The sequence below is a fragment of the Macaca mulatta genome, chromosome 7 (genome assembly GCF_049350105.2).
Source record: "Macaca mulatta isolate MMU2019108-1 chromosome 7, T2T-MMU8v2.0, whole genome shotgun sequence".
Taxonomy (NCBI): domain Eukaryota; kingdom Metazoa; phylum Chordata; class Mammalia; order Primates; family Cercopithecidae; genus Macaca; species Macaca mulatta.
The window spans coordinates 73,756,314-73,780,088 of NC_133412.1; the positions used below are offsets into that span (position 1 = coordinate 73,756,314).

The window sequence follows — 23,775 nt, forward strand, 5'->3', positions numbered from 1 at the left end:
TGTTATGTACAATCTATCACAAGAAGCATAGCTGTGCATTCATGAGCTGATTATATCAACCTCTAGAATTTTAGAAACGAACACATCTAAGCATATGGATAACTCTCTTACCTTACAAAGTAAAAGTAAGCATTTTCTATTTAAAAATTTTTATTTCTGTGTAAAACAAAGAACTCCTAGAGGTCAAATAATATACCAAACTCATAGCAGTATTAAGTCATGAAATAAAGAAGATTCTGAGGTAGAAGTCAAGCAATATAATCCACAATTTCAGGTATTCCCAGCAACCATCGCATCTCGCAAGTAAGATCTATTTTTTTTTAAAGTCTCAACTTCCACAAAATCAATAATCCATTCTCTAAAATCAGATATAAAACTATGACCAACAGAAGACACCCAAACTTTTGTCATGGTAACAGAGTAAATGCTTTTACTAAAAGCTGCCAACATTTCTATCAGTAGTAACCGTAAGGAGGCCGCTGGTTGTAACCATAATGTCCATATTGCTGGGGATAGTAAGGTTCTTGTCTGTGTTGTGGGTAATTGTTACCCCAGGATCGTCCATGCCACTGATTGGATCGATTGTCACTTGGCCACCCCCATCTGTTGTCCCTGCCTCTGAACTGTCTGTTGTCTTGCAACCTACAACAATAAAAACAAAAAAAGTCTTTAAACTTCCCTTGTTAAAAAAACATTATGACAAACCCATAGCAGTGCTTCTGGTTTCTCATTCTAATACACAATAAATAAGACTATAAAACATTTTTCACAATAGAACGTTATAGCACCAGTTATTCAAAACTTTCCTAAGATTGAAATCACTCTTCCAGTGTTATACTAGGTATACTTTACAGAGACATAGGCAGACTATATAACCAATAGAATAGTTCCAAATTAAAGTGAAATCTATTCAATTGCACAAAAACGATATGGTAATTTATTCCTTTGACTATTTTGAATTATTAAGTAAAAGTAACTTCCATTTGTAAACTTCTTCCTAAAGTAAAATCAAAACAATATTTTCTTTCTGGAATTGAACCAGTTGTTGAAAACTCTAGGTTTTTTTTTTTTTTTTTTGAGACGGAGTCTCGCTCTGTCACCCAGGCTGGAGTGCAGTGGCCGGATCTCAGCTCACTGCAAGCTCCGCCTCCCGGGTATATGCCATTCTCGTGCCTCAGCCTCCCGAGTAGCTGGGACTACAGGCACCCGCCACCTCGCCTGGCTAGTTTTTTGTATCTTTTAGTAGAGACGGGGTTTCATGGTGTTAGCCAGGATGGTCTCGATCTCCTGACCTTGTGATCCGCCCATCTCGGCCTCCCAAAGTGCTGGGATTACAGGCTTGAGCCACCGCACCTGGCCAACTCTAGGTTTTTAAAGTAGATTTGCATTGAAAATATAGTCTACAGAAAGAACATCTAAAAACAAGAAAACACACACACTTGAACAGCAAGAAAAAAATATATGGTGCTGAAAAAATATTAAAGCAAATATCTATCAGAAACAATGTATCAGGTACTGTTATTAGGTACTAGGTATGCCATACTAAAAACAGTGGTCCCTGCCCTCACTGGTCTTCCAGTCTAGCAGATTAAAGCAATCCTCTGCCAGATCAACCATCTGCATTTATTCTTTTGAATACACACCGATTGCCTCTGTTTCTTTGGTTCCCACCAGCTCTGCTATTCCATTCCTCCACAATTGGAGGAGACTCAGGAGGGCGTTTCAGGTATTCCTGATACTCCTTGTCATTTTCTGTGAATCTACTAGCAAACATCTCTTCAAAATTTGGAACAGCTTCGGCAGTGTCAGTCATTCTGAAATTCTGTACAATTTTGAAGACATTTCCATTAAAAAAATTTAAAAATTAACACTCTCTCCAGATAATGAAAAACCAAGAAGTAAGCAATTTTTAGGCAGGGTATTCGTGGAAGCCTTTGTGTGCTTTCAGACTTGTCATATTTTAGATACTGAATTCAACATTTTCTTTTTTTTTTTTGAGACAGGGTCTCTCACTCTGTCACCCAGGCTGGAGCACAGTGGTACAACCTCGGGTCACTGCAGCCTTGACTTCCCTGGCTCAAACAATCCTCCCACCTCAGCCTCCCAAGTTGCTGGGACTACAGGTGCATGCCACCCATACCCAGCTAATTTTCGTATTTTTTGAAGATATGGGGTCTTGCCATGTTGCCTAGGCTGGAAGTCTTGGGCTTCAGTGATCCTCCCACCTTGGCCTCCCAAAGTGCTGGGATTACAGGCTTGAGCCACTGTGCCTGGCCCAAATTATTTTTCTTACGTTATTAACTTCCAATAAAAGGTTTTGGACAAAGAGATGTGACAATGGAAGCTACTGTGGTAACTTCTTCATTAGCCTGCCTTTCCTCCAAACATATGCAAATATTTGTAACATTTATACTACCTACTTTCACTCCAACAAAATTAAACCAAAATTATTGTTTGGAGTGCAAGAAACAATATGTAGATTTTCTTTCTTTTTTTTTTTTTTCCCCGAGACAGAGTCTTGCTCTGTTGCCCAGAGCTGGAGTGCAATAGCGCAATCTCAGCACAATGCAACCTCTGCCTCCCAGGTTCAAGCAATTCTCCTGCCTCAGCCTCCCAAGTAGCTGGGATTACAGGCATATGCCACCACACCCAGCTAATTTTGGTATTTTTAGTAGAGATGGGGTTTTGTTGACCAGGCTGGTCTTGAACTCCTGACCTCATGATCTGCCCGCCTTGGCCTCCCAAAGTGCTGGGATTACAGGTGTGAGCCACTGCACCCAGGTTTCTTTTCTTTTTTTTTTTTTTTTTGAGACGGAGTTTCACTCTTGTTGCCCAGGCTGGAGTGCAATGGCGTGATCTCGGCTCACAGCAGTCTCCGCCTCCTGAATTCAAGTGATTCTCCTGTCTCAGCCTCCTGAGTAACTAGGATTACAGGTGCACGCCTGCCCGCTAATTTTTGTATTTTTAGTAGAGATGGGGTTTCATCATGTTGGCCAGGCTGATCTTGAACTCCTGACCTCAGGTGATCCGCCTGCCTCAGCCTCCCAAAGTGTTGGGATAACAGGCGTGAGCCACCACGCCCAGCCTGACACTCTTATCTTTCAGGCTATTGCTCTTAGTATGCTTTATAAAATGCCAAATATAAAAGACTTTCAATGTGTCTGGGATTGGCAAACTATATGTCAAATTCTCAAATCCAAGGAATGAGTTTTAAATAAATTCAGCTAATTAAAATCATGCGTAGAAGAATTCTACTGGGATCACAGAAATCACTAAAAAGATGACCCATACCTAATCCAGATGGGCAGTAAAAATCGTAAGGCAAGGAAAAGGTGCTACTCCATTTTTATGTTCTCATGTTCTCCCACGACTCCCCACCCACACTCATGTAAACAAATATCAACTGTATTATTACTGAGAATGGAATTCAAATAGAATGTTAATTGACCCAAGCTTTACTTACCCCAAAGATTTGAGGCAGCTGTATTGCTTATTAGGTTGTTTAAATCTGTGGGAGGAAAAAAACAAACTTGACTTTATTTAAGGAAACTCTCAAAAGGCGTTTGCGGGGGAGGGTAGCGCATAAGAGTCTTACTCGAGGACAGAATTGGAGTAAAAGTGCTCTAAGGCCAGGCGCGGTGGTCCACGCCTGTAATCCCAACACTTTGGGAGGCCAAGGCAGGCGGATCACGAGGTCAGGAGATCCAGACCAGTCTGGCTAACACGGTGAAACCCCATCTCTCCTAAAAATAGAAAAAATTAGCCGGGCATGGTGGCAAGTGCCTGTAGTCCCAGCTACTCGGGAGGCTGAGGCAGGAGAATCGCTTGAACCTGGGAGGCAGAGGTTGCAGTGAGCCGAGATCGCACCACTGCACTCCAGCCTGGGCGACAGAGCGAGACTCCGTCTCAAAAAAAAAAAAAAAACCGCTCTAAAGACTTCCAAAACTAACATTCCAGAGAGGGAACTGGTTCTCACAGTGAAGAGTAAGAAGCTACAAGATTTGTCCTCTGGGTCTTCAAAAGCAAAATAGTTCAAGTATGAATAAGAACTTCATAAAGTATATATGTTCTTTTAGGATAAGCCTTTCAGATTTGTACTTGAACACTACTAATTTATTCACCATAAATAAAACCACAAAGAACTTTGGCTGTGGACGACTAACCCTGGAAATAACCAACCAGAATGGGGTTTCGCTGCCCTAGGAGGTGAGCCCGGGGAACAGACGAAGATGCAGACTGAAAACAACTGCGTTTTCCAGTCCGTCCTCAAGGCACATCACAGCTTGCTTACCAAGGTTCTGGCAGATTTGCTCCCTTCCGAAGCACCTTATACCTCCAGAAGTGAGGGAAATTATGGGCCGTGAGAAGTAAATGGGTTTCGGTCTAGCAAAGAGTACAGATCACCGCACAGGGGGAGGACACCTCGCCGGCCACCCAGCTCGGCCGCCCCGCTCCCTCCTCCCGGGCGTCCTGGGCGACTCACCGGCCAAGGGCTATGTCTATCCAACTCGGGCCGAACCTCGCCGGCGAGACACTGAGAAGCCGCAGGAGAGGTGACCTCTGGCTCACCACACCGTGGAACTCCAGACCACTCCAGCTCTCCAATGTAACGGAGCCCCTTCCTCTAGAATCCAACAATCACCTGACTTCCGCTTCCGGCGGGCTAATGTTGAGGGTGCCTGTCAAGTCTCGCGATAATTAAAGCTCGTCGTGTGGCTCGCTTTGCAACAGATCGCTTCTTCAAATGCTGGCGCAACGCCCAGAGCTCGATGAGGTGTGGGCAAGTAGCTGTCTGAAGGTGGATGATGCCCTCCATGCGCTTTCAGCCTGCCTGGTGGGTGGCCAGTCGAAAACGTCGCCGTCTATTAAGCTCCTTTGACTGGGAGCCGTGGACGGGTAGAGACGGAAGTTCTGGGAATCACCGGAGAAGGGAGGGAAAGGCTCCTTCCGGCCGCCTGCTCCCGGCGTCTTCGTGGGGAACTGAGGTGAGAGCAGGCCGTGAAGAGTAGACACGACTGATGACTTCAGGGATGCTAAACCTTTCTCTCCTGCCTGGGCAAGCCTCGGTAGTAAGATTTCCGTAGTCTGTTTTGTATGTGGTTTTGCAGAAACATACTACTCTCTGCTCCAGCTTCAGCCGTCAGTATCCAGCTACTTCCAAGAGCCTTGCCCATGTGTTCTGGGATGTTCCGCAAATGTATAAACACTTAATATCCCGACAAAGCTTGGCCTCTTCCCTCCCAAACTACTTCCCAGGCTATGCACCCGTTTTTGTTAATACAATCAACTTGGAAACTTTGATGTCAGATTTGATGCCCTTTCTTTCCTTCCCATGCTCCAATCACTTGCCAAGTCCTGTCGATTGTACCCCTACAGTAATTCTGGCATCCTCTTAACCACTGCCCCCACCTAACCAAAGTTCTCATTACCATCCCCTGCACGGTGTCAGTGCAGTACTTTTCTCATTGATGTCCTGCCTCTAGCATCACTCTGCTACTAATCTATCTTACATATACCTGCTATAGGAGTAGTCATCTTCAAGCACCACCGTGATCCAAAATAGCTGATCCAATGCCTCTCTGTTGCCTGTAAAGGTCAAGTTTATTAACTTGGATTCAAAAGTTTTTTTTTGTTTTCTGCTGTTCCCCTTCCATTCTCCCTCAGTCAGTGGTAAACCAGACCCTGTGAAGTACTTCATGCATAAATTATTACATTTTTATAGATTGCTTATGTCCCTTGCATGAAATACCTGTCCCTCCCTCTCATCTCCAAATACTGAAATTCTTTCCATTATTTAAAGCTTTAGAAAGTGACATCTCCACCTAGAAATAATTTTTCTTTCTATTGAGAATCCATCATATTTCTGGAACTTCATGTATTTAGTTATTACCACTTTCTAACTTCGATCTACAATTATTTACTTGCAAGTTTTTCCCCCTATTAAACTGTAAACAGGCCTTTATCCAATGCATTTCTACATTCTGGAGTGTATTAACATTGTGCTTCTTTGTTTGTTTGTTTGTTTCTTTGACACAGGGTCTCATTCTGTTGCCCAGGCTGGAGTGCAGTGACGTGAGCATGGCATACTGCAGCCTCAACTTCCTGGGCTCAGGTGATCCTCTTGGCTCAGCCTCCCGAGAGCTGGGACTACAGGTGCACACCACTGCCCTGCTAATTTTTCGTATTTTTGTAGAGATGAAATTTCGCAGTATTGCCCAGTCTGGTCTTGAGCTCTGGGCTCAAGCAGTCCACCTACCTCAGCCTCCCAAAGGGCTGGGATTACAGGCCTGAGCCACCAAGCCCAGCCCCACATTGTGCTTTTTACATGAAGTTAGCACTAAGTAAGTGTTTGTGGAATGAATGATAGAACTATGAATATTCCAAGTAATGTTTTAGAAACATTAGCCTAGCAAAAGTGTATAGGATAGTATGGATGAGGGAATAGGATAGTCTTGGTGTTGGGTAGTAAAGGTAAGAGGTATAACAACCAAGGTTACAATAATTGAATAGTACTATCCTGGAGCTCCTGTAGTGCAATTGGTTAGTGTACAGTACTTAATGTGAATAGTACTATCCTTAGTTACTGAGTGGATGATGGGAGAAAAAGATTGGCAGAAATCAGGGAAGGAGGCCGGGCGCGGTTGCTCATGCCTGTAATCCCACCACTTTGGGAGGCTGAGGCGGGCGGATCACGAGGTCAGGAGATCGAGACCATCTTGGCGAACACGGTGAAACCCTGTCTCTATTAAAAACACAAAAAATTAGCCGGGCGTGGTGGCAGGCACCTGTAGTCCCAGCTACTCGGGAGGCTGAGGCAGGAGAATGGCGTGAACCTGGGAGGCGGAGCTTGCAGTGAGCCAAGATCGCGCCACTGCATTCCAGCCTGGGCGACAGAGCGAGACTCCATCTCCAAAAGAAAAGAACCAAAAAAAAAAAAAAAAAAAAGGAAATCAGGGAAGAAGCTGGGTGTGGTGGCTCACTGCTGTAATCCCAGCACTTTGAGAGACTGAGGCAGGTGGATCACCTGATGTCAGGAGTTCAAGACCAGCCTGACCAACATGGTGAAATCCTGTCTTTACTAAAAATTCAAAAAAATTAGCTGGGCGTGGTCGCGGGCACCTGTAATCCCAGCTACTCGGGAAGCTGAGGCAGGGAGAATTGCTTCAACCTGGGAGGCAGAGGTTGCAGTGAGCTGAGATTCCACCACTGCACTCCAGCCTGGGCAACAGAGTGAGACTCCATCTAAAAAAAAAAAAAAGAGAAATCAGGAAAGACTCCAATTATTTAAGCCTGGGAAATTGGGGCTGAAAAGGAATATCTATAAGGTAAATTGGCTTTAAGGCAAAAATGAACTCAGAGCCCAAATACATTTGTAAAATTTGAAACACTGGTGAAATATTCAAGAGAAAATTTCCGGGGGTGTTGTTAGAAATTCAAGACTAAAGCTCAGGAAAGAGAGTCTCTGCCCAGATGTGTAAATGTGTCAGTAATTCATGAAGAAACAATAGTTGAAATAACTTGTGTACAGATGCTCCCCGACAGGACAGTTTGACTTAACGATTGTTATACTTTACAGTGGTACCATGTGCATTCAGTAGCAGTGTACTTTGAGTACCTATACATTCTATTTTTCACTTTCAGTACAGTAGTCAATAAATTATATGAGATATTCAACACTTTATTATAAAATAAGCTTTGTGTTAAATGAGCCTGCCCAACTATAGGCTAATGTAAGTGTCCTGAGCATGTTTAAGGTAGGCTAAGCCAAACTATGATGTTTGGTAGATTAGGTGTACTAACTGCATTTTTGACTTAATGATATTTCTACTTATGATGGGTTTATCTGGACATAACCCTGTCAAAAATCAAGGAGCAGCTGTATATGATCTTTTCAACAGGGAAAGCATTCATAGAGAAGAGAAGGCTACCAAGGCCTATCCCTCAGGAAATACCCATATTTAGGAGACAAGAATAGGACATAGAAAACTTGAAGGGGGCGGTGTAACAATTGAAAAACTGAGAAAAATGCTTCCCCACCTAATATCAGGAATCAAGGAGGATATTTGGAAAGGGGCTTCTTGTAGGCTAGTTTGCTTGTTTCCTTGTGACTATTACTGATATTATTTGTAAGTAATGAGGACTTACCCAGAAAAGAATATATAGGTTGGGCATCCCTAATCCCCAAATCCAAAATCCAAAATGTCCCCAAATCCAAAACTTTTTGAGTGCCAACATGACACTCAAAGGAAATGCTCATTGGAGCATTTTGGATTTCAGATTTTCATAGCAGGCATACTCAACTGGTATTTCCTTCCTGTAAATTTGTGTGTGACACTTAGGGGCCTCTAGGCCTCTGAGAGTTTCTATGAAGAACTCTAGGTATTCCAGCAGATTTTCAAATTTTCAAATGAAATTATTTTCTGCCTACCAATGTCTTTTCATACTCTGTTATCTTATTGATTATTATGTCTCATTTTCTGACAACAGGAAATCTGTTTCATGAAGGGGAATTTTCTAGATAACTGACACTCAAACTTTAAGCATCAGAAATTTTTCATTGAAACCACTTTTGATGGAAATGTTTGCAAAATGTGCCTCTTACCTATCTGGTATAACCATAGTGTGTGGGCCATAATTTAATCTTTGCTTGGCAACTAAAAGTCACTGTTCAAGCATCAGTTATATTCTTCTGGATATTAATATCCTTGGGCCTGTTGATATGTATGAGAAAGGTTACATCATGATATTTATAGTGTCTTTTTCTACTAATTGTAGACATTTTGTTTTACCTAAGCAGATGTATTTTTTAAATTGTGGTAAAATATATGTAACATAAAATTTACCATTTTAACCATTTTTAAGTGCAGAGGTCATTGACAGTAAGTACATTCACATTGTTGTGCAACCATCACCACCATCCATCTCCAGAAATTTTTTCGTCTTCTCACACTGAAATTCTGTGCCCATGAAGCCATAACTGCATTTTCCTCTCCTCCCTGCCCCTAGCAACCACCATTCTACTTTGTCTTTATGAATATGACTACTCTAGGTACATCATGCAAATGAAATACATTATATGCCGTTTTGTGACTGGCTTATTTAACTTAGCATAAGGTCCTCAAGGTTCATCCACATTGTAGCGTATGTCAGAATTTCCTTCCCTTTTATTGAATAATATTGCATTGTATGTTTATACCGTATTTTGTTATCCATTCATCTATTAATGGACACTTGAGCTGCTTCCTCTTTTTGGCTATTATGAATAATGTGTCTGTAAATATAGATATACAAATATCTATTTAAGTCCCTGCTTTCTATTCTTTTGAGTATATACCGAGAAGTGGAATTGCTGGATCATATGATAACTTTATTATTAATTTTCTGAGGAACCACCATAGTGTTTTCCATAATGGCTGTGCCATTTTACATTCCCAATGGCAGTGCGCAATTACTCATAACTTTAAACCTTAGTTTGACCCAATGATCTACAGGCAAAACACACCAGCAGAAAGTCCTGGGGAATCCTAGCATCAAAAGAACTCTACTTTCAGAGGCCATTTGTGATCTTGGACAACAACCACTTTAGAGATAGTAAAGCGGTCAAGAGGTTATGCAATTTATCCAGGGGCACAGCTGGTAAATGGGCCTGTCAAATGGGATAGGAAGAGGGAGATATTGGGCAGCTTGCAGTTGCCTGTGTCTTTGGCCAGTGCATCCTCTGCTCTTGCAAGTTGTGCTTGCAATTATTCCTTCTCTCTTCTCTGTTTTCAACTCTCCCTCTTTACTGGCTGCTTGCATCCCCACACTTGCTCAAATTTCTTCAGTCTCAAGACAAAACCAATACCCTGCCCTCAATCCTGTATCCTCCTCAGACTATCTCGGATCTCCTTCCCGTGCCCCCTCCCGCCCCCCACCCCCATGGGTATTTTACAAAGAATACTCCACACCTGCAGTTTATACTTCTCTACCTTTTCCATACAATTCAGTCCAATTTCTGCCCTTGAGTACTCCACTGAAACCACTCTACTAAAACCACCCTGGCAAAGTTCACTAGGGAAAAGTTTTCCCAGGGCCAAATTCAAGACTCTTTCTAAAATCGTCAGCATATTTCGTATCTGTGCAGTATTTGTCGCCTTTATCTCCTTCCTCCTTTAAACCTTCTCACTTTGTTTCCAAGTTTCTCATGATTTTCCTCTTCCCTGGGTCACTGTTTTCTTATTGTTCTGTATTATTTTATGTGATGGTCAGTCAGGTGTGGCCACAAAAGGAGATACAGGAGAGGCTCTGAAAAACAAAGTTCATTATACTCACAAGTCCTGGAGATAGGAAGCACAACACGCCACGCAGGGCCACATGTGAAAGACACCAGGGTGGTCAGAGGCAGAAGACAGAAGCAAGGGGAAAGCATTAAGCTGGAGTCTTTACTGGAGTTTCATTAGGAAAGGAAAGGCAGGTCAGGGTAAACATTTTAGGATTGGCTAGTTTGAATAATTTCAGAGGGCTGTAAACTATAGGGATGGTCCCTAGTTGCCTGGTACCTGGCCCTGGGGTGATTGAGACAGGAATATTGTCTTGTGGGGTGGATGGGCCATATAGAGGGGGTATGGCTCTTGATCGGTTGGTTTGTGTATTTCAGGCATGCTCCTGGCTGGGCCCTTTTTTAAGACATCAAAACATAATATATACCTCTTAGTGGTATATAACAAAAAATAGGCCGGGCGCGGTGGCTCAAGCCTGTAATCCCAGCACTTTGGGAGGCCGAGACGGGCGGATCACGAGGTCAGGAGATCGAGACCATCCTGGCTAATATGGTGAAACCCCGTCTCTACTAAAAATACAAAAAACTAGCCGGGCGAGGTGGTGGGCGCCTGTAGTCCCAGCTACTCGGGAGGCTGAGGCAGGAGAATGGCGTAAACCCGGGAGGCGGAGCTTGCAGTGAGCTGAGATCCGGCCACTGCACTCCAGCCTGGGCGACAAAGCGAGACTCCGTCTCAAAAAAAAAAAAAAAAAACCAAAAAATAAAAATTATTTACAGAAATTTATATATCTATATGTGTATATATATAAACATACATACATATATTTGATACACTTTTCTATCTCTGTCTCTTTGGCTGATTCTCTCTTCCTCTGCCTGCTGCTTAAATGTTGGTATCCCCATACCCTTGCCTGTACTCTCCTTGTGTTGCCTATGCAGACTATCACTTTTGTGGCTTCAGCTTCCATTTCTGTTCCGATGACTCAACAATGGATATCTCCAGCCATCCATCACATATGAGCTCTAGACTCGTAAATACTCCTGCTTGCTAGAAATTTCCATCTGGATGTCCAACAGGCATCTGCAGCATGTGTCTAAATGGGAGTTCATCTTTCTTCCTGAACCTGTTTATCTACCTCTCTTTCCATTTTCAGAGAATGCTTCCTCCCAGTTTCCCTTGCCAGAAATCTAGCAGCCATCCTGGACTCTTCCATCTCTCTTACTCCAGATACTTAGTGTCTCCCTAAGTCCTGTGAACTTCAGCTTCTGACTGAACTTTCTCTTCTGTTTGTCCACTCCTCTTCTTTCCTTCATGTCACCCTCTTGGTTATAGCATTCATCATTTTTCACACAAACCAAGGTGACAGTCTCTTAACTGGTCAGTCCCTGTATCTGGCCTTGCTCCCCTCCAGACCCTTCTCCACTCTGCTAGTAGAGCATCCTTTATCATTGTGAAACATACAGAAAATAATTGATGATAATATAATTAATTATATATCTATCAGCTAGCTCAGAGTAGCTTGATTATATCTAGCCCTGGATCCATCAACCTTTCCTAATTTCTTCTAGGATACAATCCAAGCTCCTTAGTTTGGAATGCGCAGCTGATCAAGATTCAACTCTGTCTTATTGGTCCAGTATCATCTCCTGCCACTCTCCCTGTATTAGTCTGTTCTTATGCTGCTTTATTAATAAAGATATACCTAAGACTAGGTAATTTATAAAGGTAAGAGGTTTAATTGACTCACAGTGCAGCATGGCTGGGGAGGCCACAGGAAACTTACAATTATGGCAGAAAGGGAAACAAACACGTCCTTCTTTACATAGTGGCAGGAGAGAGAAAAGTGAGAACCAAGTGAAGGGGGAAGCCCTTTATAAAACTGTCAGATTGGGGCTGGGTGCAGTGGCTCACGCCTGTAATCCCAGCACTTTGGGAGGCCGAGGTGGGTGGATCACGAGGTCAAGAGATCGAGACCATCCTGGCCAACATGGTGAAACCCCGTCTCTACTAAAATTCAAAAGCTAGCTGGGTGTAGTAGCACACACCTGTAGTCCCAGCTACTCAGGAGGCTGAGGCAGGAGAATCGCTTGAACCCGGGAGGCAGAGGTTGCAGTGAGCTGAGATCATGCCACTGAACTCCAGCCTGGCAATAGAGTGAGACTCCCTCTCAAAAAAATGAAAAACTGTCATATCTCATGAGAACTTACCCACTCTCACAAGAATAGCATGGGGGAAACTACCCCCATGATTCAATTACCTCCCTCCCACAACACATGGGGATTGTTGAAAGTACAAAATGAGATTTGGGTGGGGACACAGCCAAACTGTATCACTGCCTAAACGAACTAAATGCATACCCATATCAAACTGTTTAAAGTTATTGGAAGACTTTGTTCTGTGTTGAACACATGCTGTTGCTTCTGTTTGCAGTGCCCTCCCCACTCTGCTCTACCTGGTAAACAGCCTCTTCAGGTGATCTTCCGTAATACATCCCAGTATTGTCCCCACCTCCAAGGAGAACAGATTATTCTTTCCTTTATATCTTTCATATACCTAGTCATGCGTTTATCACAGGAAGTGAATTCCTGTGAGTAATTGTAATTTGTTTACATCCACCTAAATAATAAACTCCTGGAGGGTAAGGCCGTGTCTTTCACATCTTTAGCAATGAGCATAGAGTCTGACAATCTGATACATAGTTGGTGCTCAGTTAATATTTATTGATCTCACCCCTGCCTTCCTCTCCAGGTTTGTTTGTTTATTTTAAGATGGGGTCTCCCTCTGTTGCCTAGGCTGGAGTGCAGAGGCACGATCTCGACTTGCTGCAACATCTGCTTCTCGGGTTCAAGTGATTCTCCTGCCTTAGCCTCTGGAGTAGCTGAGATTACAGGTGCCTGCTGCCACACCCAGCTAATTTTTGTATTTTTGGTGGAGACGGGGTTTCACCATGTTTGCCAGGCTGGTCTTGAAATGCTGACCTCAAATGATCCACCTGCTTCAGCCTCCCAAAGTGCTGGGATTATAGGCGTGATCCACCGGGCCCAGGCTTCCAGTTTTATTTTTGACTAATTTTTTCCCATTTCCTCTCCCCTGAGTCAACATTCAATCATATATAAAGACTCAGCCCACCTCTTGTACATAACACATTTGTTCCCTGGACTCCCTTTTATCAGATAGGCATTCACATTACCTTATTGAATCTGTTTTGATGTCCCTCTTTCCTGCTACAGTGTAAGTGCTAAGAGTACAGGGACCATGTGTGATGTCTCTTCATCTCCAGCCCTAGCACTGAGGCTGACACATCAGGCAGTGAAGAGATATTTATTAACATAAGAGTGAAGGACTTAGACTTCACAATTTGTAAGGTCTCCTCCAGCTCTAAAACTGATCTGAGGCTCTGAAAATTGTGACATCATCTAAAAGTTTTCTCTGAGCAGATGGTCACAACAGTTGAAGTACCAATTTAAACAGTTGGCAAATATGAGGTAAACATTTAAGTAAGTTAATCAGAATGAAGGTGAATCCTTTAACAGGATTGGAAAATTAACAAAACTGTGGATCCAAGTAATCCCAGGCACCCCGTTTGCACCCATGGTGGGTTCCATATGTTCCCTTCGATAACACATGTGCCTTGGGAGCTTCTCAGAAAGGTGTTTAACAACCTCCCTATGACTAAACCACTACTGGCTAGAAATGAGCTGTAAGCACTTATTTCTGTACCGCAAAAATTACTTTTTTTCTTTAGCATTTTGCTATAATTTGCTTGATTTTTGTTAACACAAAGTAAGATCATTTAATATTTTGTGTTCAGGTATAATCCTAATCTAAAGATTCTTAGGTTTTTTTTCCACCCCACAAACATTGCTATACAATTTATTTCTGGGCTTAGTGTTGTGGGAGTGAGGAGAGTTAAAAACATGTGGAACACAGCTGGGTACGGTGGCTCATGCCTGTAATCCGGCACTTTGGGAGGCCAAGGGGGGCAGATCACCTGAGGTCAGGAGCTTGAGACCAGCCTGGGCAACATGGTGAAACCCTGTCTCTACTAAAAGTACAAAATTAGCTGGGCGTGGTGGCGCATTCCTGTAATCCCAGCTACTTGGGAGGCTGAGGCAGTAGAATTGCCTGAACCCTGGAGGTTGTGGTGAGCCAAGATCATGCCATTGTACTCCAGCCTGGGCAACAAGAGCAAAACTCTGTCTCAAAAAAAAAAAAACCCCACACAAATCTTAAGATCTAATTGTAGAGTCAACCAAAAGATAGTTATGATGGTAATATATGCAGTATATAAAATAGCGTGGCCTCACGCCTGTAATCCTAACACTTTGGGAAGCCAAAGTGGGTGCATCACCTGAGGTCAGGAGTTCTAGAGCAGCCTGGCCAACATGGCAAAACCCCATCTCTACTAAAAATACAAAAATTAGCTGGGTGTGGTGGCAGGCAACTGTAATCCCAGATACTTGGGAGGCTGAGGCAGGAGAATCGCTTGAACTTGGGGGGTGGAGGTTGCAGTGAGCTGAGGTCGCAACAGTGCACTCCAGCCTGGGTGACAGAGCAGACTCTGTCTCAAAAATAAATAAATAAATAAATAAAACAGTGCATAATAATCTAATGGGATGCAGGGAGAGATAATTGCAACTAGGTGTATAAGTATAGAGGTACTTCAGGGTAAAGGAAGAATAAGAGGAAAGTGAAATTAACCTTGAGAAATTTACTGAAGAAGGTGATTCTGCAACAAGCATATACACAGAGTGCATGCACACACACACTATATGGATTGCCAGAAGTGAGCTCCTGTGAGGAATATGAATTCTTGGGTACAGAGGATGCAAACTGACCATTCTTTTAAAATTTATTTTATTTAAAATTTTTAAAATTTTTTAATTTATATGGGTACACAGTAGGTGTATATATTTATGGGACACAGGAGATGCTTTGATACCAGCACACAATGTGAAATAAGAACATCATGGAGAATGGCGTATCCATCCCCTCAAGCATTTATCCTTTGTGTTACAAACAATCCAATAACACTCTTTTAGTTATTTTAAAATGTACTATTATTATTTACTATAGTCACTCTGTTGTGCTATCAAATAGTAGGTCTTACTCTATTTTTGTTGTACTATTTAACTATCCCCACCACCATCCCCCATCATGCCACTACCCTTCTTAGCCTCTGGTAACCATCCTACTCTTTATCTCCATGAGTTCAATTGTTGTGATTTTTAGATTCCACAAGTAAGTGAGAACATGCAATGTTTGTCTTTCTGTGCCAGGCTTATTTCACTTAATATAATGACCTCCTGTTCCATCTATGGTGTTGCAAATGACAGGACCTCATTCTTTTTTATGGCTGAATAGTACTCCATTGTGTATATGTACCACACTTTCTTTATCCAATTATCTGTTGATAGACACTTAGATTGCTTCCAAATTTTAGCTACTGTGAACCATGCTGCAGCAAACATGAGAGTGCAGATATCTCTGATATGCTGATTTCCTTTCTTTTGGGTATATACCTAGCAGTGGGATTATTGGATCAAATGGTAGCTCTGTTTTTAGTTTTTTGAGGAACCTCCAAAATTTCTCCATAGTGGTTGTACTAATTTACCTTCCCACCAACAATGTATGAGGCTTCCCTTTTCTCAACATCCTCACCAGCATTCATTGCCTGTCTTTTGGATATAAGCTGTTTTAACTCTGGTGAGATGATACCTCATTGTAGTTTTGATCTGCATTTCTCTGGTGATCAGTGACGTTGAGCACCTTTTCATATGCCTGTTTGCCATTTGTATGTCTTTTTTTTCTTTTTGAGATGGAGTCTGTCTTTTGCCCAGGCTGGAGTGCAGTGGTGCGATCTTGGCTCACTGCAACCTCCGCCTCCTTGGTTCAAGTGATTCTCCTGCCTCAGCCTCCAGAGTAGCTGGGATTACAGGCACCCGCCACCACACCCAGCTAATTTTTGTATGTTTAGTAGAGACGGGGTTTTACCAAGTGGGCCAGGCTGGTCTTGAACTCCTGACCTCAGGCAATCCACCCACCTCGGCCTTCCAAAGTGCTGGGATTACAGGCGTGAGCCACCGCACCTGGCCTGTATATCTTATTTTAAGAAATGTCGGCTGGGCATGGTGGCTCACGCCTGTAATCCCAGTACTTTGGGAGGCCGAGGTGGGTAGATTGTTTGAGGTCAGGAGTTTGAGACCAGCCTGGCCAACATAGTGAAACCCCACCTCTACTAAAAATACAAAAAATTAGCTGAGTGTGGTGGTGGCGCCTGTAATCCCAGCTACTTGGGAGGCTGAGACAGGAGAATCGCTTGAACCTGGGAGGAGGAGGTTGTTGTGAGCCGAGATTGCACCGTTGCACTCCAGTCTGGGCAACAAGAGCGAAACTCTGTCTCAAACAAAACAAAACAAAACAAAAAACACTGTTCAAATCATTTGCCTGGCCAGACGTTTACGTCTGTAATCCCAGCACTTTGGGAGGCCAAGGCGGGCGGATCACTTGAGGTCAGGAGTTGCAGACCAGCTTGCTCAACATGGTGAAACTCCGTCTCTACAAAAAATACAAAAATTAGCCGGGGTGGTGGCATGCACCTGTAATCCCAGCCACTTGGGAGGCTGAGACATGATAATTGCTTGAACCGGGAGGTGGAGGTTGCAGTGAGCTGAGATTATGCCATGGCACTCCAGACTGGGTGACAGAGCAAGACTTAGTCTCAAACAAAAACACATCTTTTGCTTTTTTTTTTTTTTTTGGATTATTAGATTTTTTCTTATTGAGTTATTTGGCCTCCTTATGTATTCTTGTTGTTAATCCCTTGTCAGATGGGTAGTTTGTAAATATCTTCCCCCATTCTGTGGGTCCTAATTCTTTTGTAGAATACTCTTCAGAGACACACTCCAAGACTGCTGCATTTCCCTGTGGGCTGACTCACAGAGCTCTTTACTAGTCTCCTCTCCCAAGTTCCCCCAGGGAGCCCCTGTGTAATATCATCCCAATCATATTTGGAATATGAGCTGTGACCCTCACTCACCTGGGGAAATATGTCTCTCTCCTCAGATTAGAGCATATTCATTCTAATTAGACATTGTCATGTGTTGACTCTGTTGTTGCCGTGGTACGTAGAAGTCTGCCCTTCCCATAGGTGAGTGGTGAACCTTTGCTGTATGGAGATCTTTATTATTTTTTTTGTTTGTTTTTTTGAGATGGAGTTTCGTTCTTGTTGCCCAGATGGGAGTGCAGTGGTGCGATCTCGGCTCACTGTAACCTCCGCCTCCCGGATTCAAGCAGTTCTCCTGCCTCAGCCTCCCAAGTAGCTGGGACTACAGACACGCCACCACGCCCAGCTAATTTTGTATTTTTAGTAGAGATGGGGTTTCTCCATGTTGATCATGCTGGTCTCAAACTCCTGACCTCAGGTGATCCACCCGCCTCTGCCTCCCAAAGTGCTGGGATTACAGGTGTGAGCCACCGCGCTTGGCCGATCTTTAGTATTTTTAAGTGGGAAGGACATTGGCTTAATTTTTTCACCCAGGCTGGAGTGCAGTGGCGCGATCTGTGCTCATTGCCACCTCCGCATCCTGGGTTCAAGTGATTCTCGTGCCTCAGACTCCTGGGTTCAAGTGATTCTTCTGCCTCAGCCTCCCGAGTAGCTGGGATTACAGGTGTGCACCACCATGACTGGCTAATTTTTGTATTTTTAGTAGAGACAGTGTGTCACCATGTTGGCCACACTGGTCTCGAACTTCTGGCCTCATGTAATCTGCCGACCTCGGCCTTCCAAAGTGCTGGAATTACAGGTGTGAGCCACCGTGCCTGGCCACACATTGGCTTTAGATGGATGCAGATGACCTGAGTGACTTTGCCGAGATACTTCTCTGAGGCTTAGTTTCCTGCTTCCAAAATGAGATTATAATGATTTTATGAACTATGATGTGTTTTCTGTAGCCTAGATAAGCATTAACAAACAGTTCCTCACTGTTTCTCAAACCAAAATAAAACACTCTAACTTGGCTTGACAAGGGATTCTAATACAAACATTTTGTCATTGTCCTATGAAAACAACCATGTTAAAATGTGAAGACTACTAGGACTACCATTATGTAGTAAATATTGAGCATTTACTACATGCCAGGCATGTGTACCTCACGGAGGTATACCCCAAATTTAATGATTCTTGAGAACTCACACAGAGTAAGATGTCCACCAGGTCCAAACATGTAGAACTGCAGGCTCACTGCTTAGCGCCCAGATACAACTTTTACCTCCATATAAAGCATTTTGTTACTCAGAGGGCCACGTCACTTTGGGTTATTATCCATATCTGAGGCTTTGAAATTCCTGCTGTGCCAGCACTTGAGGCAATCTCCATTTTCTTGTACCTCTACTGCAGCACCTAAGAACTGCCCTCCCCTCTCCCTTCCCCTCCCCTCCTTCCCCGTCCCCCCTCCCCTCCCCCTCCACCCTCCCCTCCCCCTCCCCTCCCCCTCCCCTCCCCTTCCCCTTCCCTTCACGTTTTGCTATCATTGCCTAGGCTGGAGTGCAGTGGTGCCATCTCAGCTCACAGCAACCTCCGCCTGGGAGGCCAAGGTGGGCCGATCACCTGAGGTCAGGAGTTTGAGACCAGCCTGACCAACATGAAGAAACCGCATCTCTACTAAAAATACAAAATATTAGCTAGGCGTGGTGGCACATGCCTGTAATCCCAGCTACTTGGGAGGCTGAGGCAGGAGAATTTTCTATTTATTTCCACTCGGGTGCTTTCCATGGCTGACCTGGCCATGGCCTTCTACAGACACACTGGCATAAAGTTGCATTCTATTGCAAAACTTTAAGAATATAATTTGTATTCTTAGCCAGAAGGGCACCCCACCTTCAGGTAGAGATGCAGGAGTCCTTGGATGGTTAAGGCGAAAATTTTCTTCAAAAAAGAAGCTCTGATAGAGACATAAAGCAGATTTGTGATTGCCTGGGTTAGAATAGGATAGGGATTGACTACAAATGAGCATTAAGGATCTTTTTGGGCTGATGGAAATGTTCTGAAACTACACAGGGGTGATGGCTGCACACTCTATAAATGTGCTACAAATCATGAATTGTACACTTACAATGGGTGAATTTTATGGTAGGTAAATTATACCTAAGAGCAAAAGAAGGAAGGAAGGAAGCTAGCAACCTAGCTTGAATATACAACCTTGAAGCACTTGGTTGAAACCCCAGGATAGGCCGGGCGCGGTGGCTCACGCCTGTAATCCCAGCACTTTGGGAGGCCGGGGCGGGTGGATCACGAGGTCAGGAGATTGAGACCATCCTGGCTAACACGGTGAAACCCCGTCTCTACTAAAAAAAAAAAAAAACACAAAAAAATTAGCCGGGCGTGGTGGCGGGCGCCTGTAGTCCCAGCTACTCGGGAGGCTGAGGCAGGAGAATGGCGTGAACCCGGGAGGCGGAGCTTTCAGTGAGCCGAGATCGGGCCACTGCACTCCAGCCTGGGTGACAGAGCCAGACTCCCATCTCAAAAAAAAAAAAGAAGAAACCCCAGGATAATGTGGCACAGAGAACAGAAGAGGAGATTTGGGTCTGGAAAACCTTAAGAGTAGGAGTTAATGATTAAAATCTTAGTGTCCAGACATCTACCTTTGAGTAGTCTGTGTCCTGATGTACCTCTTGGAAAGATGACAGTCATAATATTACTGTTGGCTGTGGCAGAAATAGTTAGTTCCCTCCCTCATCCCCATATCAGTTCTGTTCTGTCCTTCCACAGTAGAGGAAGGGTTTTGAAGCACTGGCCCAGAACTGGACTGATTTTAGTATAGTCAGAGATTAATGGCAAGAGCCATAGTTTCTTGCTTCCAAGAATCCTCTAAAATCTATTTAAAATTTTAAATAAATTATCCACTATAAGGTTGTTGCATCTAAAGAGAAATGTCAAAGTGAAGTTGGCTATCCATCCAGGCTGGATAGTGACACAATTACTAAAATTTATTTGAAAATGGTGTCAAAGTAGAAAAAAATATGATACCCTTAGCAGCTCTGCCTCCTCAACAGCTTCTGTTTGTCTTTGTGTGTGTGTGTGTGTGTGTGTGTGTCTGTCTCTCTTGCTCTCTCTCTCTCACTCGCTCTCTCATCTGATTCAAAATTCTTGAGAAAGGATAGGAATCACCAATGTTAGAAACAAGAGCCATGCCCCAGTGCCCCGTGAAAGTTAGACTGCAGGAAGGAGCACATGAGCTTCCTCTTCCCTACCCCCCATAATTTTACTTACCTGCACCTATGGCACAATCCAGAGCCCAATCTTTAGCTGAAGACATCCAGAAATCCAGAGCTGCTCATTATCAAGAATTGGCTTATGTTAACCAAGCTCATGATGGTCTCAGTAAACAGGTGCCCGTGTATTAATTTACAATGAGGAATACATCTTCCCTTTGAATGGACTATTTTCTTCCCATCAATAATTCAGAGAGTCCCTTCCTCATGTCTGGGTATCCAGCTGTTACCAGGGGCCATGGACTATGGCTTTTCACCTCTGTGTCCTCAGCACAGGCTCTGGAACACAGCTGGTGATTAGCAAGTATCTGTCAAAGGGAATTGAATTTTGCCAGCGATAAGGCTTATTTATCTTGAGCCATTTTTAGTCCAACAGGAGCTGGAGATATTTTTACCCACATATTATTGTAGTTAAAGGCTCTTAGCCACAAGATCCATGCAAAACAGCATGGCAAGAAGAGGCCATGTTTTGTCTTACACAGCTGACTCCATTATAAAGAAATTTTATCTCAGAGGATTTACCTAGCAAGATATCTACTTTATTTTGTATGTTCTCTTTTCCTTTACATTCGACATGAATACTATACAGGATTCTACTGTGGCACAGGTAGTAATAGCACACACAACTACAGAGTCTACACTGCCCATCCTTGAAATAGATTATTCAGTAGAAGAAGAGCAGTGCTGTCATTTACTGAGTTGTATGGGAAGTAAGGATCAAAACCAAAGATAAAAATAGAATTATGAGTCAGTGGAGTCTAATTTAGCCTTGATGGTAATGTGAGGCACGTTATTAGGTCCATTTTCAGGGAAAATTACATTGTTTGGAAGGAAGTGTCCTGTCCATTTGTCAGAGCCCTGGTGACAAAATCACTGGTGATAAGAGACCTCTCTCAGGCCCCAAAACATAGGCCTCCTCTTCTCTTGGGCCCTCTCAAATCATCTGCTGATCTAGATAACTCCTAATAGTCCCCAAGCCCTGCTGACAGCTCTGTCCTCCCCCTGCCTCAGTCAAGAAGAGTTTCTGGTCAGGTTGAGGAGGTCTTGCTCAAAATTTTTAGCAGTCGTGACCCTGCTGTCTCTGAGGTCAGTGTGCCCAGGACCCTCCCCTTGATCTCTTCTCATTCTGCATACTCTGCATGTGCAATTGTATCTATTCCTATGACTTCAGCTACCACCTATAAGCTGGATGGAGCCTTTGCCCCTGACTTACCATGTACAATCCTCACAGTGTTTAGGCATGAGTGATTTTTCACATGATAATCCTCTCTCACCCCCATCAGATATCCTAGGTCTCTCTTCATCCAGCTGTTGTGTTCATTTCAGTTAAACAAACATTTATTGCATGTGTTTGGCAGGCATCTTCTATAGTTGCTGAGAATACAAAGGTTCTATTTAAGTGACTCTTCCTCTATTTCATTCATAGAGTTTTTTATTTTTATTTTTACTATCCAGTAATTGTTGGAATCTCTGAAGTGTTAACTTTCAGTTACTGTTCTCTTTCTATCCCTGCATCTTCCCTAAGTTTATTTATTACTATGGTTTCAATTTCATAAAGATAATTTTCAAATAAAATGTCTGGCTCCATGTCTTACCTGTCTCATTTACTGTATGCACTTAGATGTCTCTTCATCTCCTTAAATAAACATTTATTGTAGCTTTAGTTCCTGGATCTCTAAAATGTGGAAGTGAATGAGGAGTGTTCCTCGGTCAGTAGGTGTATGCGAACCTACCCACAAAGGCTGAGGGAGCTTAGAGGCCGAAGAAAGAGGCTGACAAACCCAGCTTCTCAGAAGGAAACATTTAATAGGGACTTATGAACAGAAGTGATGTCTAGGCAGCCATGAGAATGGTAGATCCCCGCATCCGCCCTCCAGAAAGTATCCTTTGTAAATAGCAAGCTTTTAGGGTAAAGACATGCAGCTGGTCATGTCTTCAGACTTTCTTCCAAGATTCATGACCACTGGGGAGGTTAGGTAAGCATCTTTATGAGGGTTTATCTATGTACAGCATTGTTTCAAGACCTTACTGCAGAATACCTTTGTGTGTGGAGATCAAACATCATGGCAGTTTCTCCTCAAGATGGTGTGACTCTTGCCATGCAGTATGCTGTTTTCCTACAGGGAGCTATTAAGTTATGGTGTGTCAATGCAGTGCAGTTTTAAGCAGCTATTTAACATGCTTACAAACAACTATGGATAATTCTTCTGCTTCTCCATCCACTTTCTAAATTTCCTCAATGAGAATCCCTTTCTTTTCTAATCAGAAAAAACATGAGAGGACATAAATGATGTGATCAATTGTCTTAGGGAATAAGGTGGAAGAGAGGCAGCAGTTTGCTGTCACCTTTGCCAACATCTGCTAGCCAATCCCCCAATATTTCTCAGACCACTTTACTTTAGATCTCTTTTTTTCCTTCCAGATAGTCTGGCTGTGAAGTGAGCTGAGATTATGATCAGCCTTGAAGCTGAAACCTATAGTTTGTCTCCACACTCCCTCTCAAAAGAAAGTACTTTTTAGACTTTAAGCTGCCTAGGACAAGGACCATATTTTGTTAATTTCTGCAGCCCCAAAGCACTTAACTGTGTGAAACACAGTCTGAAATGGTGGAATACTATGCACCTGTAAAAGTAAAGCCCTTTTTGTTCTGTTACAAGGTGATCCCTGAGATAAGTGAAGTAAGGCCAACTGCAGAACAGTGTGTATAGAATACTACCATCTGGGTAAAGAAAGAGGAATTTTTAATTTCTGGAAAGATGCCTCTGGATAGGGAACTGTGTTGCTGGGGAAGAGGGGTGAGAGGGAGACTTTTCACTGCAGACCCTTTTGAACTTTAAACCTATGAGTGTTTTAGTTATAAAAATAAATAAAATTTAAATCTAAAGAAATATGTTGAATTTATTTGAAATATCCAGAATAGGCAAATCCATAGAGACAGAAAGCAAATTAGTGGTAGCCAAGGGCTAGGGGAGGAATGAGGACTGACTGACTAACTGGGTTTGAGGTTTCCTTGTGGGGTGGTAAAATATTTTGGAACTGTATAGTGGTGATAGTTGCATAACATTGTGAAAGTACTAAATTCCGCTTTGGTTAAAAATGGCTGGCCATGGTGGCTCATGCCTATAATCCCAGCACTTTGGGAAGCTGAGGCGGGAGGATCACTTGAGCCCAGGAGTTTGAGACCAGACTGGGCAACATAGTGAGACTCTACCTCTACAAAAAAGAAATAAAAAATTAAAAAATG

The 23,775-nt window shown here is 43.2% G+C and overlaps 2 protein-coding genes across 5 annotated transcripts in view; one reads left to right on the top strand and one right to left on the bottom strand.

Moving 5' to 3' along the window:
• Window positions 1–71: 71 nt before the first annotated feature.
• Window positions 72–4,615, bottom strand: RAMAC (RNA guanine-7 methyltransferase activating subunit). The gene is given in 4 exon segments (NM_001265849.1): window positions 72–642; window positions 1,644–1,822; window positions 3,464–3,508; window positions 4,484–4,615. Coding segments are annotated over 2 exon segments (357 nt in total). The 5' UTR covers window positions 1,814–1,822; window positions 3,464–3,508; window positions 4,484–4,615; the 3' UTR covers window positions 72–455.
• Window positions 4,616–4,700: 85 nt separating this feature from the next.
• HOMER2 (homer scaffold protein 2) overlaps window positions 4,701–23,775 on the top strand; it is a 142,347-nt gene continuing 123,272 nt past the window's right edge. For all 4 annotated transcript variants that reach the window (XM_077940157.1, XM_077940155.1, XM_028851266.2 and 1 more), the window contains exon 1: window positions 4,701–4,985. The gene's annotated coding sequence lies outside the window, so the exon portion shown is untranslated. The remainder of the gene's footprint in view (window positions 4,986–23,775) is intronic.